Below are 12,277 nucleotides of genomic sequence, written 5' to 3'. Positions count from 1 at the left end.
CAGTTGCTATGGATTTGTGTTTCACTAGTCTGTAGGACTGTCAGCTGAGGGTTTTGGTTGTTTGTTTTGTTTTTTTTGTTTTTTTTTTTTCCCCAATAACTGGATACTTATTAGGTTTGTCTTCAAAGCAGATTTTAAAGTCGGTGTAATGCAACCATCCTGCAGCCTTTCTTACTACTGAGCCACACAAACAGTTCTTCCCTGTCCCGTCCATACTTCAATAAAACTTTCTATGTTGTTGCAAGATCTCCCCTCATTTAAACCTCATAGTTATTGATACATCTGGGACCAACGCTTTTCACTTCCTCTTCTCTAGTTCACCCGGCTTCTGTCTCATGTTGACAATGGGAGGGACACTCAGGAGCAGGTGTTTCTTGGTTCTAGTCCTTACTGTCTGGCATGTTACTATATCAAGGGGTGTGATCTTCTGCTAGCATCCCATGTGTAACTCACAATTCAAACAGTTAATTTTCACCCCACTCAGAGGCAAGAATAGGACTTAAAGAATTGAGAAAGCTATTGAGTCCCAGAAATTGGCTTGTACCTAAGAGTCCAGGGAACCTACAAGAAATGCAGGCAGTTCAAAGCAATAGGAGTTTGTTGGTTTTAGCTGTATGGAAGGGATTACACATGGAACACTGACTAAATTCAAAATCAGGGCATAAAAATATTAATAAAAGAGAAACTATAGGTGATGGTATTCACATCAACTTATTATGAAGAAGAATCTGCAAGCTTGGATACACAGAGAAGTGCTTACATACACAGGACGTGCCACGGGGCTGTGCCGGAGCCGGCAAACACGAGAGGCTCGAACCGCGCTCCGGCCGGGCCACCAGCCCGCAGCTTCCCGCGTGAGACCTGTGTGTACATACATACACACACATATACATATATATACATATACGCATATACAGGGGGTTCCCAGAGCGCCCCTCGCTTGGGGCGGCCGCCAAGGGGAAGCCACAGGAGGAACCGGCTCCGCGGACTGCGGGGAAGGGGCGCACCCCCAGCCGCAGCTCAGAGGGCAGGAGGCAGAGGGAGGCGGAGCGGTTCCCATCCCGTCGCCTTCGGAAAGCAGCCGCGGGTGGGAGCGGGCGGTGGGCGCGGGTGGGAGGGAGCGGCCGCCACCCTCGCCGCCCCTCTGCCCGCGGGCTGGGGGCGATAGCGCCGTGCCCAGCCCGCCCCTCTGCCCGCGATGCGCCGCGGGCGAGCCCGGCTGCCCCGGGGGAAGTCGAAGGCCGGGCCCCCACGGGCCGCTCGGCCGGCTGCGAGGGGGCGGGCGGCGCCGGGCGCCCGAGGAGGAGCCCGAGCATCCCGGCGCCGGGGACAGCCGGAGAGCGGGCGGCGAGGCTTCATGGGCTGCTCACGCCAGCATGGTGCTCGCCCTCAACGGCAGCCACCTCTACGGTAACCTGCGGCCCCTGGTCCTGGAGGAGCCGCGGGCGCTGGGCGGCGGCAGGATGATCGCCGGCTCCTGGCCCCCGCGCAGCCTGGCGAAGCTCGGCCCGTCGCCCCCCCCGTCGGCGCTGCCCACGGCGAGCCCCCTCCCCGCCAACGACTCCCAGTGCGGGGAGCAGATCCTCAGCTACGGCAGCGCGGAGAAAGTTCTCATCGGGGCCGTGCTCTGCCTCATCACCCTGCTGACCATCGCCGGCAACTGCCTGGTGGTCATCTCCGTCTGCTTCGTGAAGAAGCTGCGGCAGCCCTCCAACTATCTCATCGTCTCGCTGGCCCTGGCCGATCTCTCGGTGGCCCTGGCCGTCATGCCCTTCGTCAGCGTCACCGACCTTATCGGCGGCGAGTGGATCTTCGGGCGCCTCTTCTGCAACGTCTTCATCGCCATGGATGTCATGTGCTGCACGGCCTCCATCATGACCCTCTGTGTGATAAGTATCGACAGGTGAGAGAGCCCGGCGCCCCGAGCCCTGCCCTGCCTCCCGCCGCTCCGGGGCACCGGCCCGGCCCGCTGCCCCAGCCCTGGCGCGGGGGACCCGCACTGAGCGGTCCCACCAGCGGTCTCCTGCCTCCTCCTCCTCCGGGTCCCTTGGAAATGAGCCGTGCTCAGAGCAGGGAGCGAGGCGAGTGCCGGCCCGCAGGCTCTCTGTTCGGAGGAGCCCGCCGCAGCGGGGTGAGCTGCCTCCCGTGTGCCAGCCCAGCTGCCTGGCTGTCCCTCTGGGTAACTTCCTTGCCGCCACTCGGGAGCCAGGGTGTCAAAGCAAAGCCGGACCTAAACTGTCAACCTTTACCATGGTTCTTTGCAAGTAAATAGGGCATTTCCAGCTGCTTTAAAATTTGGAACATCTGTCTTTAAACTGCTTCATACCACAGGTAGATTTGAGCTGATTCTTTCCGAGTGCCAGTGCAACCTCACTGGGTTCGGTGGAGTTTTACCAGACCAGAGAAGGTGTAGTAATTGCAGTTTCCTTAGGTTTTATCTTTATCCTAGGACGATCCCAGAATAGCTCCATTTCATTTCTGACAAATAATGTTTTGTTTGAAGGAAAAATTACTTTCAAATGTTTGCTTTTTAAAAATTTGCACCTGCTGAATTAAAAACCAAGTTATGCTTACTGGCATTTAGCTTCTTCATACAGTCACTGGGGCAACAAGGAGGTGTGTACACACTGCAGAGGAATATCTTAGGTGTTCAGTTCTGATGTAAAACCATACAAAAGAGCCCACATTTGCCTGTCAGTCCTCTACAGAGGAAGGCTGACAGATTCCTTTTTTACAGATTCTATTCTAAAGTAAGTTGCAGCCTAAAGTAAGTTCCACAGCCTAAATTCTATACCAAGAATTTTAACAGCTAGAAGGTAACTTTTCATTACAACTCCACACAATTGAACTGAAATTGAAAAATGTCATAACTAGATTTTAGAAGTAGTTTATGAACTCTGATATCCTACAGCAGCCTTGACTGTTTACCTCACAAAGTTTTAAGAAAAGCTCTGCATTAGGTTTCTGCAAAGTAACAATCTTTCAAAAGAGATTCCTATAGTAAATGGAGGTTGTTTAGTGTTGGGGAGCATCAGAGTTTGTATTAAGTTCAGAACTTTAATTTCTGTACAAGCATTCTCTGCTCTAATGCTCTTTATTTTGTGACTTCTATATTGGCCAGCAGTTATCTGAATGCTGCAAAGCATCTTGTAGCAATGAAATCCACATACAGACTTTGACAGTATCAAATGATCTGTGTTCTTGGTGTTGGTTTGATTTCTTTTTTTTTAATTGCTGTTACATTGACATTTGCTTAATTTTAATTTATCTAAGCTAATTTTTAAACTTAACTCCTGTATTGCAAGAGAATATGAATAGGCTTATCTACCTTTCCATCTTATTCTCTGCTTTTCTATTCTATTTGTAAGATAGGTGATTTCATTTTTACACCCTCTCCCCATTAAGTATTTCTATTCTTTGATTGTTCTTATGTCCATCTCTGAGCTCTCATCTCCATTTCTACCAACCTTTTGGAAACAGGTTAACATAATTAGGCTTTCTTAAGGATGTGTGATGATTCACACTGTAGCACTGGGCTTTTGCTCTTTTCTATTTCTTAGTTTAACATTTCAGGTCACTGCTGTGTGCTGAACAGGGGCTTTGACTGAACTGGTGACACTGATGATTGCATCTCTTGTTGTTCTCTCAGTTCTCCCTCTACTCCCCTCTCCCCCAAAATACTAACAAGAGATATATCTCTGTATTGAGAAAGAACATAACCTCTTGTAAATGGCTGGTTTTCACCAGCTAGTGCTGATTTAAACTAGAATTATTCTCGTCTTTGTGTTCTCACTTCTTTCACTGAATGTTTATTGAACACCATCTCTTCATAATTCATTATGCTGTTGTCTACTACCTACTTGAAATTAAAATTCTGTGACTTATGATGCTTAACCTCTGTCACCCAAATCCATTATATAGTTGAGATAGTAGTTATCATAAATAAAAGGAGACAAGCCAGCAATTCATTAACAAAATGTCTCTACTACTTGGCAATAAAGAATTAAAAAATCTCCATGATTTGTAATCCTATTTAAAAATAATTAATCTTATACTGCTGTAATACTGCTAAGCCAGCCAAATATTAGTTTTGGATATTAAGAAATCTTTGAATAGTGCATATCTACAAAATATGCAAAGCAGGGAGGCAGCATGAAAATCAAATGTGAATGATGAAATGTTGCCAGTATAGCTTTGATAGTTATAGTTCTGTCATACTGGCAGCTGTTCTTACATGTATGTAGTTAGGAAATCCTTGAATGGTCTCTGAGGAAAATTTTTCTCTGAAAACACATACCTGCAGTTTAAGTTGTGCTTGTGGTAGAGGAGCTGCAAATCACAATGTATACAGTGCATGAGAGGGTCAGGCCATTTTCACAAGGTCCATTTTTCCAATGCTTTGGTTAAACCTCTTCCATGTTTTCTATAAAACCTCTTCCATGTTTTCTATTATGTAGGAGAAGAAGATTACCAATGATACCCCCCTCCCTGAGGTGGTTTTACTACCTCAGGGCAAGTAATACAAATACAGGACCAGGAAATTTCAATCAGAAATTCCAGAGGCAGAGAATGTAAATGAAATTCACTGTCCTTCAAGTTGGCCACTATCCTCAGAGGCATTTAGATGTACTTAAGTATTGAGGATCCTGAGGTTATGTGGGAGACATTTCTTTAGGAAGCAGGGTTAAGACAGGACAAAGAAACATTTCTGAAATATAATTAGGAATTGCACTCTCACCTGTCTCTTTAGGGCACTATAGGAAACGTTTGTTGTGATCCAGTAACATCTCTCCTCAAGTAAAAGGTGAGGCTGTTGCAAGCTGTGCAGAGAGAACAAATAAATTGACTATTTTGAAATTTGTTAAATCTCTAGGTTCTTCCCGAAGCAAATATGAGAATCAGGTATATAGTTGAAAGAATATTACTATTGAATTAATCTTAAAGAACCAAATTTGTTACAAACTGTTAGGCAGAGTTTGTAAGAGAAATAATACCTTTTATTAACAAAAAATTTAGTTAGTAAAACAGAGGCTTTGAGGAGCTACCAAGAAGGATAAAATGAGTAAATTGAAAAGGCTTTTTGATTTGTTTCCCTTGCACAAATATGTGCTACTCAGTTTATGCCACTGAGAGCACTGAAATGCCAGCATCTGGCAAGCCTGTTGCTCACAGAGAGATTTTGCTGCACAGCCCTTAGTGGTGGATGTGGTTTTTAGCTGAATAGATCAGCTTCTGAAAAAAGCATATTAGCATAGGGTATACAAATGGGCGGTTTCATTCTGTTGGAAAACCTTGTATTTTTTATCCTAGATAGACACACCAAGCACTTGTATGTTTTAAGTTGCTTCTGTTCTAAGTTGTGCAAACTAAAAGGGTGCAAGGTTAGTGTGCTATTATGGGGATATCTAACTTAGCACAGGGTGCACAAGGAAGCAGCTAGGTTGGAAAGGTTGTTTGATTATCCACAAAGATCTAAATTTGCAGAGATTAGACTACTGTGCTTTTCTTCAGATCGTATCTTCCCTTTTGTTCCACAACATAAAAACCTTCACAGATCTTTGTCAGGGGGACGTGAGATGAGCATATATTTTAGGTATCTCTATCTTATTTAAGCCCTCACTTTGGAGGAAGGCTGTCTGCTTACAGGCTGGTCTGTCAGAACTAAAACAGATATGATGGAGAGACAAGAGTATTTCTGCCTTTTCAAATTTTTAAAGGATTAAACAGGCAAGACAACTTGATACTCAGTCAATGATTACCTTTGCTATTCTCTCCATCTGTGATATGAGTATTAGCTCTGTAGTAGGAGCTACAGAGGGTTTTGCAGGAAAACTGAACTGAACTGAATTCTTCTTTAAGAATTTCCTATTAGTGTGTTGGGAATTTTTTTTCTTTTGCTCTTAAGGCTCCACTTTTCTGGTTCTCAATTAAACAGATTATATCACATCACAATTCCTTTATATTCTTTACATTTAAGAGTGAGAAAACATTATAAGTGAATTATGAGGGATGGACACAAACCTCATCTTAGGGGGGAATGAAAAAGGGAATTAATTGTGTTTGAACTGGTGGTGTTTTCATGCTGATTCATCATGCTGTTCTGTCCCAAGATAGCTACAGAAATGCTGTTTTGGAGAATATCCACAAGATAACTGCATAAGTAGCAATTTTTAATTCAATTTAAAAATAGTTCTTTGGCTTAGAAGGTGATAAAGAAACATAACTACTCAGATACAGTTGAAGAATTATAACCCTTTCCCCATATCCACACAAGTAATGAAACACTTTTTTGGGAACTTTTCCAGTCTGTATCTGGGCCAACAATTAATGAGTATAACCAGGCTTCGATTAAATTGATGAGGATTTAGAATTTCTGTGCAAATAAGTGGGTCTTTTTGTTGATCCTGAGATTTTTATATACAAGGATCAGCTCTCTCTCCCTGCCTGTGTTGCCACACTCCAAGAATGAGTACTTATGCTTCTCCTTAGAATGTGTCATCCCAAAAGTTCACTGGCTTCTTGAGTCCTCATTCCATATCTAGGAATTGTGCAGACCTCAAATTTCCTCAAAGGAAGATTTTGGAACAAAATTTAAATTCCAATAGAATCTAGGTGTCTAAATTCTACCTACATCCCAAGCTGATAATATGACCTGAAAACTGTTAGCTGTTTGCTAAAACTAATGGTAGCTGGTAGTCCTGTGTAGCTTCCTATTTGGTATGAAGACTTTTTCTGCCTCAGTGCCATGAGTGGAAAAGGTAGCAGTGTGTTCTGCCAACCCTGCTCAGATCATTCACAAAATCCATGTAGAATGTATATGCAGAAATAGCTATGAAAAAATCCTCTCTGTAGTATATTTTGGATCTAGGATAAGCATAGACAGCCACCAGTAGTGCCACACATGAGATTTTGTTTAATAGATATATACTTTTACATAGAAATAACTGATAAATGAGGAAAAACCTAAAAGGAACTATAGGAAAAGTGTGTGATGAAGTTATTGCAGTCAAAGTCTATATTGCAGAAGAAAGTTTTGAGATCAGTAGGGCAGCTAATTGCTAACAGCCATCCTCACAAGAGTAATTTATTTCATTGTTTAGCCTGATAAACAACAGTACTCCTTTTGAGCACATAAATAACTTGTCTAGCTTATGAAAGACACAGCGTTGATAAACTAAACTAAAGTGAAAAAGAACAGATTTGATCTTACTCCTTCCCATGTATTTTTCTAACGCACTCTGTTTAAAGAATGTTCCTAAAGGTGATGTAGTTCCTTTTTCGCATAGAATTTATTGCTAAACATTTATGCAATCTCCATTTCATTATTTATGTGTAAAAAAACCATACAATATAAATTTTTGGTCCAAAATTCAGAGATGAAGAAGCTCATTTGGAAGTTGGATGCATTAAGCAGCATAAGGCAGTGCCATGTTTATCTGTCACAGAGAACCCACTCCAAAAGCATAAATTAATCGGAGGGGTTTTGTTGCATTACCATGATTCCATTTCTTTAGGTACCTTCCAGTGACATCCTTGGGTATTATTTCCTGTGTCACAGGCACAGGAAAAAGATGCAGTTACTTACAGAGTAACCAGATTTTAGCCACAGGTATTGTTTTATTATCTCTTTGCAGAGAAATTAAGCTTTGTGAACACACTGCCAGATGCACAATTAGCAGGTGGGAAATAACAAATAAAAGATATTTTATAATGCAGATGGACTATTTTGTGAAAACTTGACACAGGAAAAAAAGTTTTAATATCAAACCGAGTGGAAGTTTTGTCCTTTTGCAGAGGAAAAAGGCATAAGATCTGAAGTTTGCTGGTTCTTGTGTCTGCACAGGGGAGGCTGACAGATTTGGGAAGCTAAAAGATGCTATAGAAAAAAACCTATAGATTGGCTATTCTCTTGCTGTTCTGTACTGGATGCATTTGAGCAGTGTTACTGCAAGGGAGTCCCAAAGTGTGGAGAGGCAAGATAACCCAGAGGTGGCAGTGCAGAGGGGACTGCAACTGGTAATTTTTCAAGGTGCATGAATGGGGATTTAGAGTTTAGTGAGTAGCAGGAGATTTGAGATTAAATCACATTTACCTGAATGCCTTTTCTTGAAACTGGATGTTGCATTTCCCCCCCACATTTGAAACTATCTTCTGTTTGCTCCTACCAGGGTTTAAGACTGGATGAGTTTTCAGAAGTGATTTTGGGGTCTCTAATTCTTGGGGGCTCATCCAGACATTTCAAAGGAGCCTGATAAGTCAGAGGTAAGGGAACATTAATTCACGTTTTTGCCAAGCAGGGCACTCTGGAGACATTTAAAAAGTGATTTCTTTCCTATCAAGGTAACAAAAATAGTTTCTGTAAGTAAGGCTGCATTTGCTTCAAGATTCACAGCAAAAATGCAATTCTAGACACACTTCTCTTTGTTTTTGAAGGCAGCTTCCAAAATATATCCAAATAGAATAAAAAAAATGCAAAAGCATATCATACTGACATGATGTGTAGTGTAACCTGATTACACTGGTATCAAAATATATTTTCCTAGTGTTTTTCTTGAACTGGATGATCAGTATCCTAGAATGAAATATCAAAGCTTTTGTATTTTTGTACACTGAAACAAGATTACTGTATCTGTAATATCATGCTCACACAAGAGTCTAGAAGAACAGAAATTAATCAGGGAATGTTTTCACTTTCCTGAATTAATTTTCTCTGAAAATTATTTCTAAAACTCCCTGAAACTTATATAACGTATCTTATTCCTTTTAGTGAAGCACAGTATTATATTTGATATTGTTGTTGCATTTGAAATATTTAATTGGAAATATTTGTGGCAAATTTTGAAACTTTCTTCATCTGCAGTTGATAAGTACATATGGCACTGTCTGTCAGCTACAAACACCTCTTTTTTTTTTTTCCCATCTCAATATGTAACACACAGATCTGGTCCTTCCTCTGTGGACCAGAAAATCTGAAGAAAGCTGGCCATTGTAGGTCTTGTATGAAAATAAAGAGCTTGAGAAATAGTTGAGTCTGCTGAGGTGCAGCTGTCAGAAGAAAGACTGGGGAGCAGAATCACCAGTTCTGGTATCTGCATGCCCAAAGCACAAGTATCTGAAACAGTGCTCACTGCATTTCTGTTCTAATGGTCACTGCTGTCTGTGAGGTGAGGATAACTTCTTTCACCTATAAAGCTTACAAGTTTTAGTTTTTCTTGTTGTACTGGATAGCCAACTATTTCTAAAGGATTGAATAGTATTCCTGTATATACTGAAAAGAGGCAAAAAACAGCTGAATTTTTTAAACAATCTCTTACTGCAGATTTTCATTTTCAAACATCCCAGGATTAAATATGTAATAATGAAAATTGGTTTTATTCTGTTTGAATAGAGCAAAATTAGAGAGCGAGCATCTCTGATTTTCTTTTTGTACCTTGCTGTTTATTCAAGGCTTTGTATAGAAATCTAGATTATCTGATACATCTGTGTGGTTCTGTACATATTAGCATGTATGCAAATCTGGTGGTGATTCACTTCTAACAATAAACACGGCTTTTGGGTAGTGCACAGACAAAAATGAATTCTCTAGTAGTGCAGAACAGAGATGTGCCTGGAAATCAAATCAGAACTGAGCATATTCTTTCTGTCTATCGTGGCCTTTGTTATCAAATGGGAGCTGGCACAAGACACCACTGAAGGGGGTTTATTTCATCACTGATAGCTATTGCACTGCTAATTGGCAAAATTGTTTGGAAAACAAACCAAAACACAAATCCAAGAGGGATATTACAAAAATAACTTTTTTTAAGTTAAGGAAAACTGGGGTGAAGTCTATTCTTAGAGGTTCATTGTGTCTTGAAGGGAAAATTGGCAGCAGAGTTTTTTCCTGAGATGTATCAAGGAAAAGGGTGGGATTTTTGTACAGTTAAACACTAAACCCAAGTTTTTTAGCTTGTGGAAGTTTAGAGTATAACCACAAGGAAAGTTTGAAATCTGACAAAAATCCATTTTTGTGTACAGCTCTTATGTCTCTTAAGGAGATTGTGGGAAGTGCAGGCAGACCCATATAAAGGTAACATTTTTCTCACACTGGAAATTATTTGTCCTGCAGGGTGTGGCAGGTTGAAGGGCAAGCAGCAGCTTGCCACATATTAATAGTGGTGGAAAAACTGGTCAGGGACCAAGGGAGAATGGACAGAGCTTGTTGTATTTCAGACATTCACCAAGCTGGGTAAAATCAGAACTGGCAGCAAAGGCTTGCCTGCGAGAACACTATTTTTGAGGCAGACTTATGTACAAACCTTTTACTTTTGATTTTTTGGTTGGAAACTCTCCAGTCTTTTAGGAAGAGATTGTAATTGGAGATCCAGGCAAACACATCATGAGGTCTCTTCCCAATAACCTGGCATGGAGCTGTGCCACCTTCACTGCCACTGAATACTGATGCCCTTGGTGGCATTCAAGTCATAATTTCTTGTCAACCATACAAGTATCTGTAATCAGAAATATGGCCTGTTGCTGCTGCAAGAGAAATTGGGCCACCAATAAAGAGCTTTAAGTACCTTATTTATAAACTGTTTGCTTTTCATGAGATGTGTTGGAGACTGGGTACAATGTATTTCAACATATGGTTTGCAGTTCTCTAGAGAGGGGCACAAAAGGTAACTGCAAAAATTCCAAGTCTGTGGCAGCAGCATCTGTTCACTAGAGGACTGTTCCCATGTGAGAAAATACAGGAATTTCAAAATCAAAGTGAAGAATAGTGCCCTAGAAGATTTACTCTGATGACAGGGGTTCATGCAGAAATTGTCAATCAGTGTAAATATGAGAAGGTAAAAATGGAAGGCATAAGTACAGATAACAGAGGTATATGCTATTATCTAAACTTATTGCAGAATTTACAACCTGTCATCTTGAATATAAGCCATGAAAACATGTTGTGATTGTCATGAAATATTTCAGATATACAGTACAATTTGCCAGAATAATTTTCTGTAAGCAGTTCTCTGTGTGGGTAAATAAATTTTGTTTATTTTCCGTAGAAGTGGACATTTAGCAAATAGTTGAAATATTACATCCCTGAACTGAAAGAGTTTGTCGTCTGGCCATAAATTACTTGGAAATATTTATACCCATGACCCAAAAGAGCTGCTGACAAGATGCAAATCTTTCCTTTAATAGTCTAATAAGATGCTAAAAGTGGTACAGCTTTGCCTCAAAAGACTTAACTTTTGAATTGTTACGTACTGCAGTTTCCTTTTTACCCTAAATATCTGCATTTGAAGATCCACTTCTTATCACAAGCAGTTTTAGCAACAATAGTGATTGTTGTGTCTCAAGAGTGTATTGTCCCATATGCAAAAGCTATTTTGCAAAATGAATGTGGTCATTAACAGAACACAATATTATTTTTTAAAAAAACCCTTGAAAATAAAATAGCATCGTGGACCATTTGTCTATGGATTAAACAACACAAGAAGGAGCTTAACATTTCCAAAGCCTGTTATTTAACACAAAGCTTCTGCACTGCTACTGTTGAAATAAAGGGAGGACCTTGTCAAATTTCTCAAACACCTGCAGCTTGCAGGGAGCTACCTGAGCTGTCCAGCTGTGGTGATTCAGCCCACACTGATGCCAACGTTCTGCTCCTAAATTCAAATGAACGTTTGAGGTTTTCTGCCTGGCAATGAAAGCTGTTATCATTGGAAGCTGTAGTCACAGAAATAAGCCTTAGGTATTTTACTTTTTATCCACACAGAGTTGACGCCACCATATCTCAGAAGAACCTTAGAGCTGCCAACTTGTTGCTGAGGGAAAAAAAAGCAAAGGAAAGATATACTCGCTGAGAGGTGGGAAGAAGGGCTGCTTCCTGCTGATCCCACGTGTGGTGTAGCATCTGTAAAATGAATATAAAAGAGAGTTCTGGGATCCTTGATAATCTTTACATCCTGCTGTCTTTGAAGGTTTGGAGGAGAAGATGATCTGTTATCAGCTGTATTTCTGTTTTAGCATAAATGTGTAATTCTAAATTTTGAGGAACACGAAAAGGTATTACCCAGGTATTGTGACACAATGTGAGATATTGTGACCACATATTGAGCTGGAAAAATGGGTATTTGTGAAAAATCAATAGCTGAATCTGTCCTCAAATTTTGTCATTCTATATAGAAAACCCAGGGGAAGAGAGCCAGCAACTAATTTCTTGACAAGAAAAAAGCAAGAGGTTCGTTTTGTAGATTGGATGTACTATATTTTCATGCCTGTGAATTTGGTGGTAGCA

General features: G+C 41.0%; 1 protein-coding gene across 3 annotated transcripts in view; it reads left to right on the top strand.

Annotated features, from left to right (window-relative positions):
* Window positions 1-1,056: 1,056 nt before the first annotated feature.
* The window catches only part of HTR7 (5-hydroxytryptamine receptor 7), a 30,021-nt gene continuing 18,800 nt past the window's right edge, over window positions 1,057-12,277 (top strand). The window contains exon 1 of one of the 3 annotated variants that reach the window (XM_038141299.1): window positions 1,057-1,903. In XM_038141299.1, the coding sequence (XP_037997227.1) occupies window positions 1,377-1,903 (527 nt within the window). In that variant the 5' untranslated portion in view covers window positions 1,057-1,376. The remainder of the gene's footprint in view (window positions 1,904-12,277) is intronic. The other 2 variants (XM_038141300.1, XR_005257433.1) reach the window with 2 other exon arrangements.

Source organism: Motacilla alba, chromosome 6 (genome assembly GCF_015832195.1).
Source record: "Motacilla alba alba isolate MOTALB_02 chromosome 6, Motacilla_alba_V1.0_pri, whole genome shotgun sequence".
NCBI classification, from domain to species: domain Eukaryota; kingdom Metazoa; phylum Chordata; class Aves; order Passeriformes; family Motacillidae; genus Motacilla; species Motacilla alba.
This window is presented reverse-complemented; position numbering and strand designations above follow the sequence as displayed.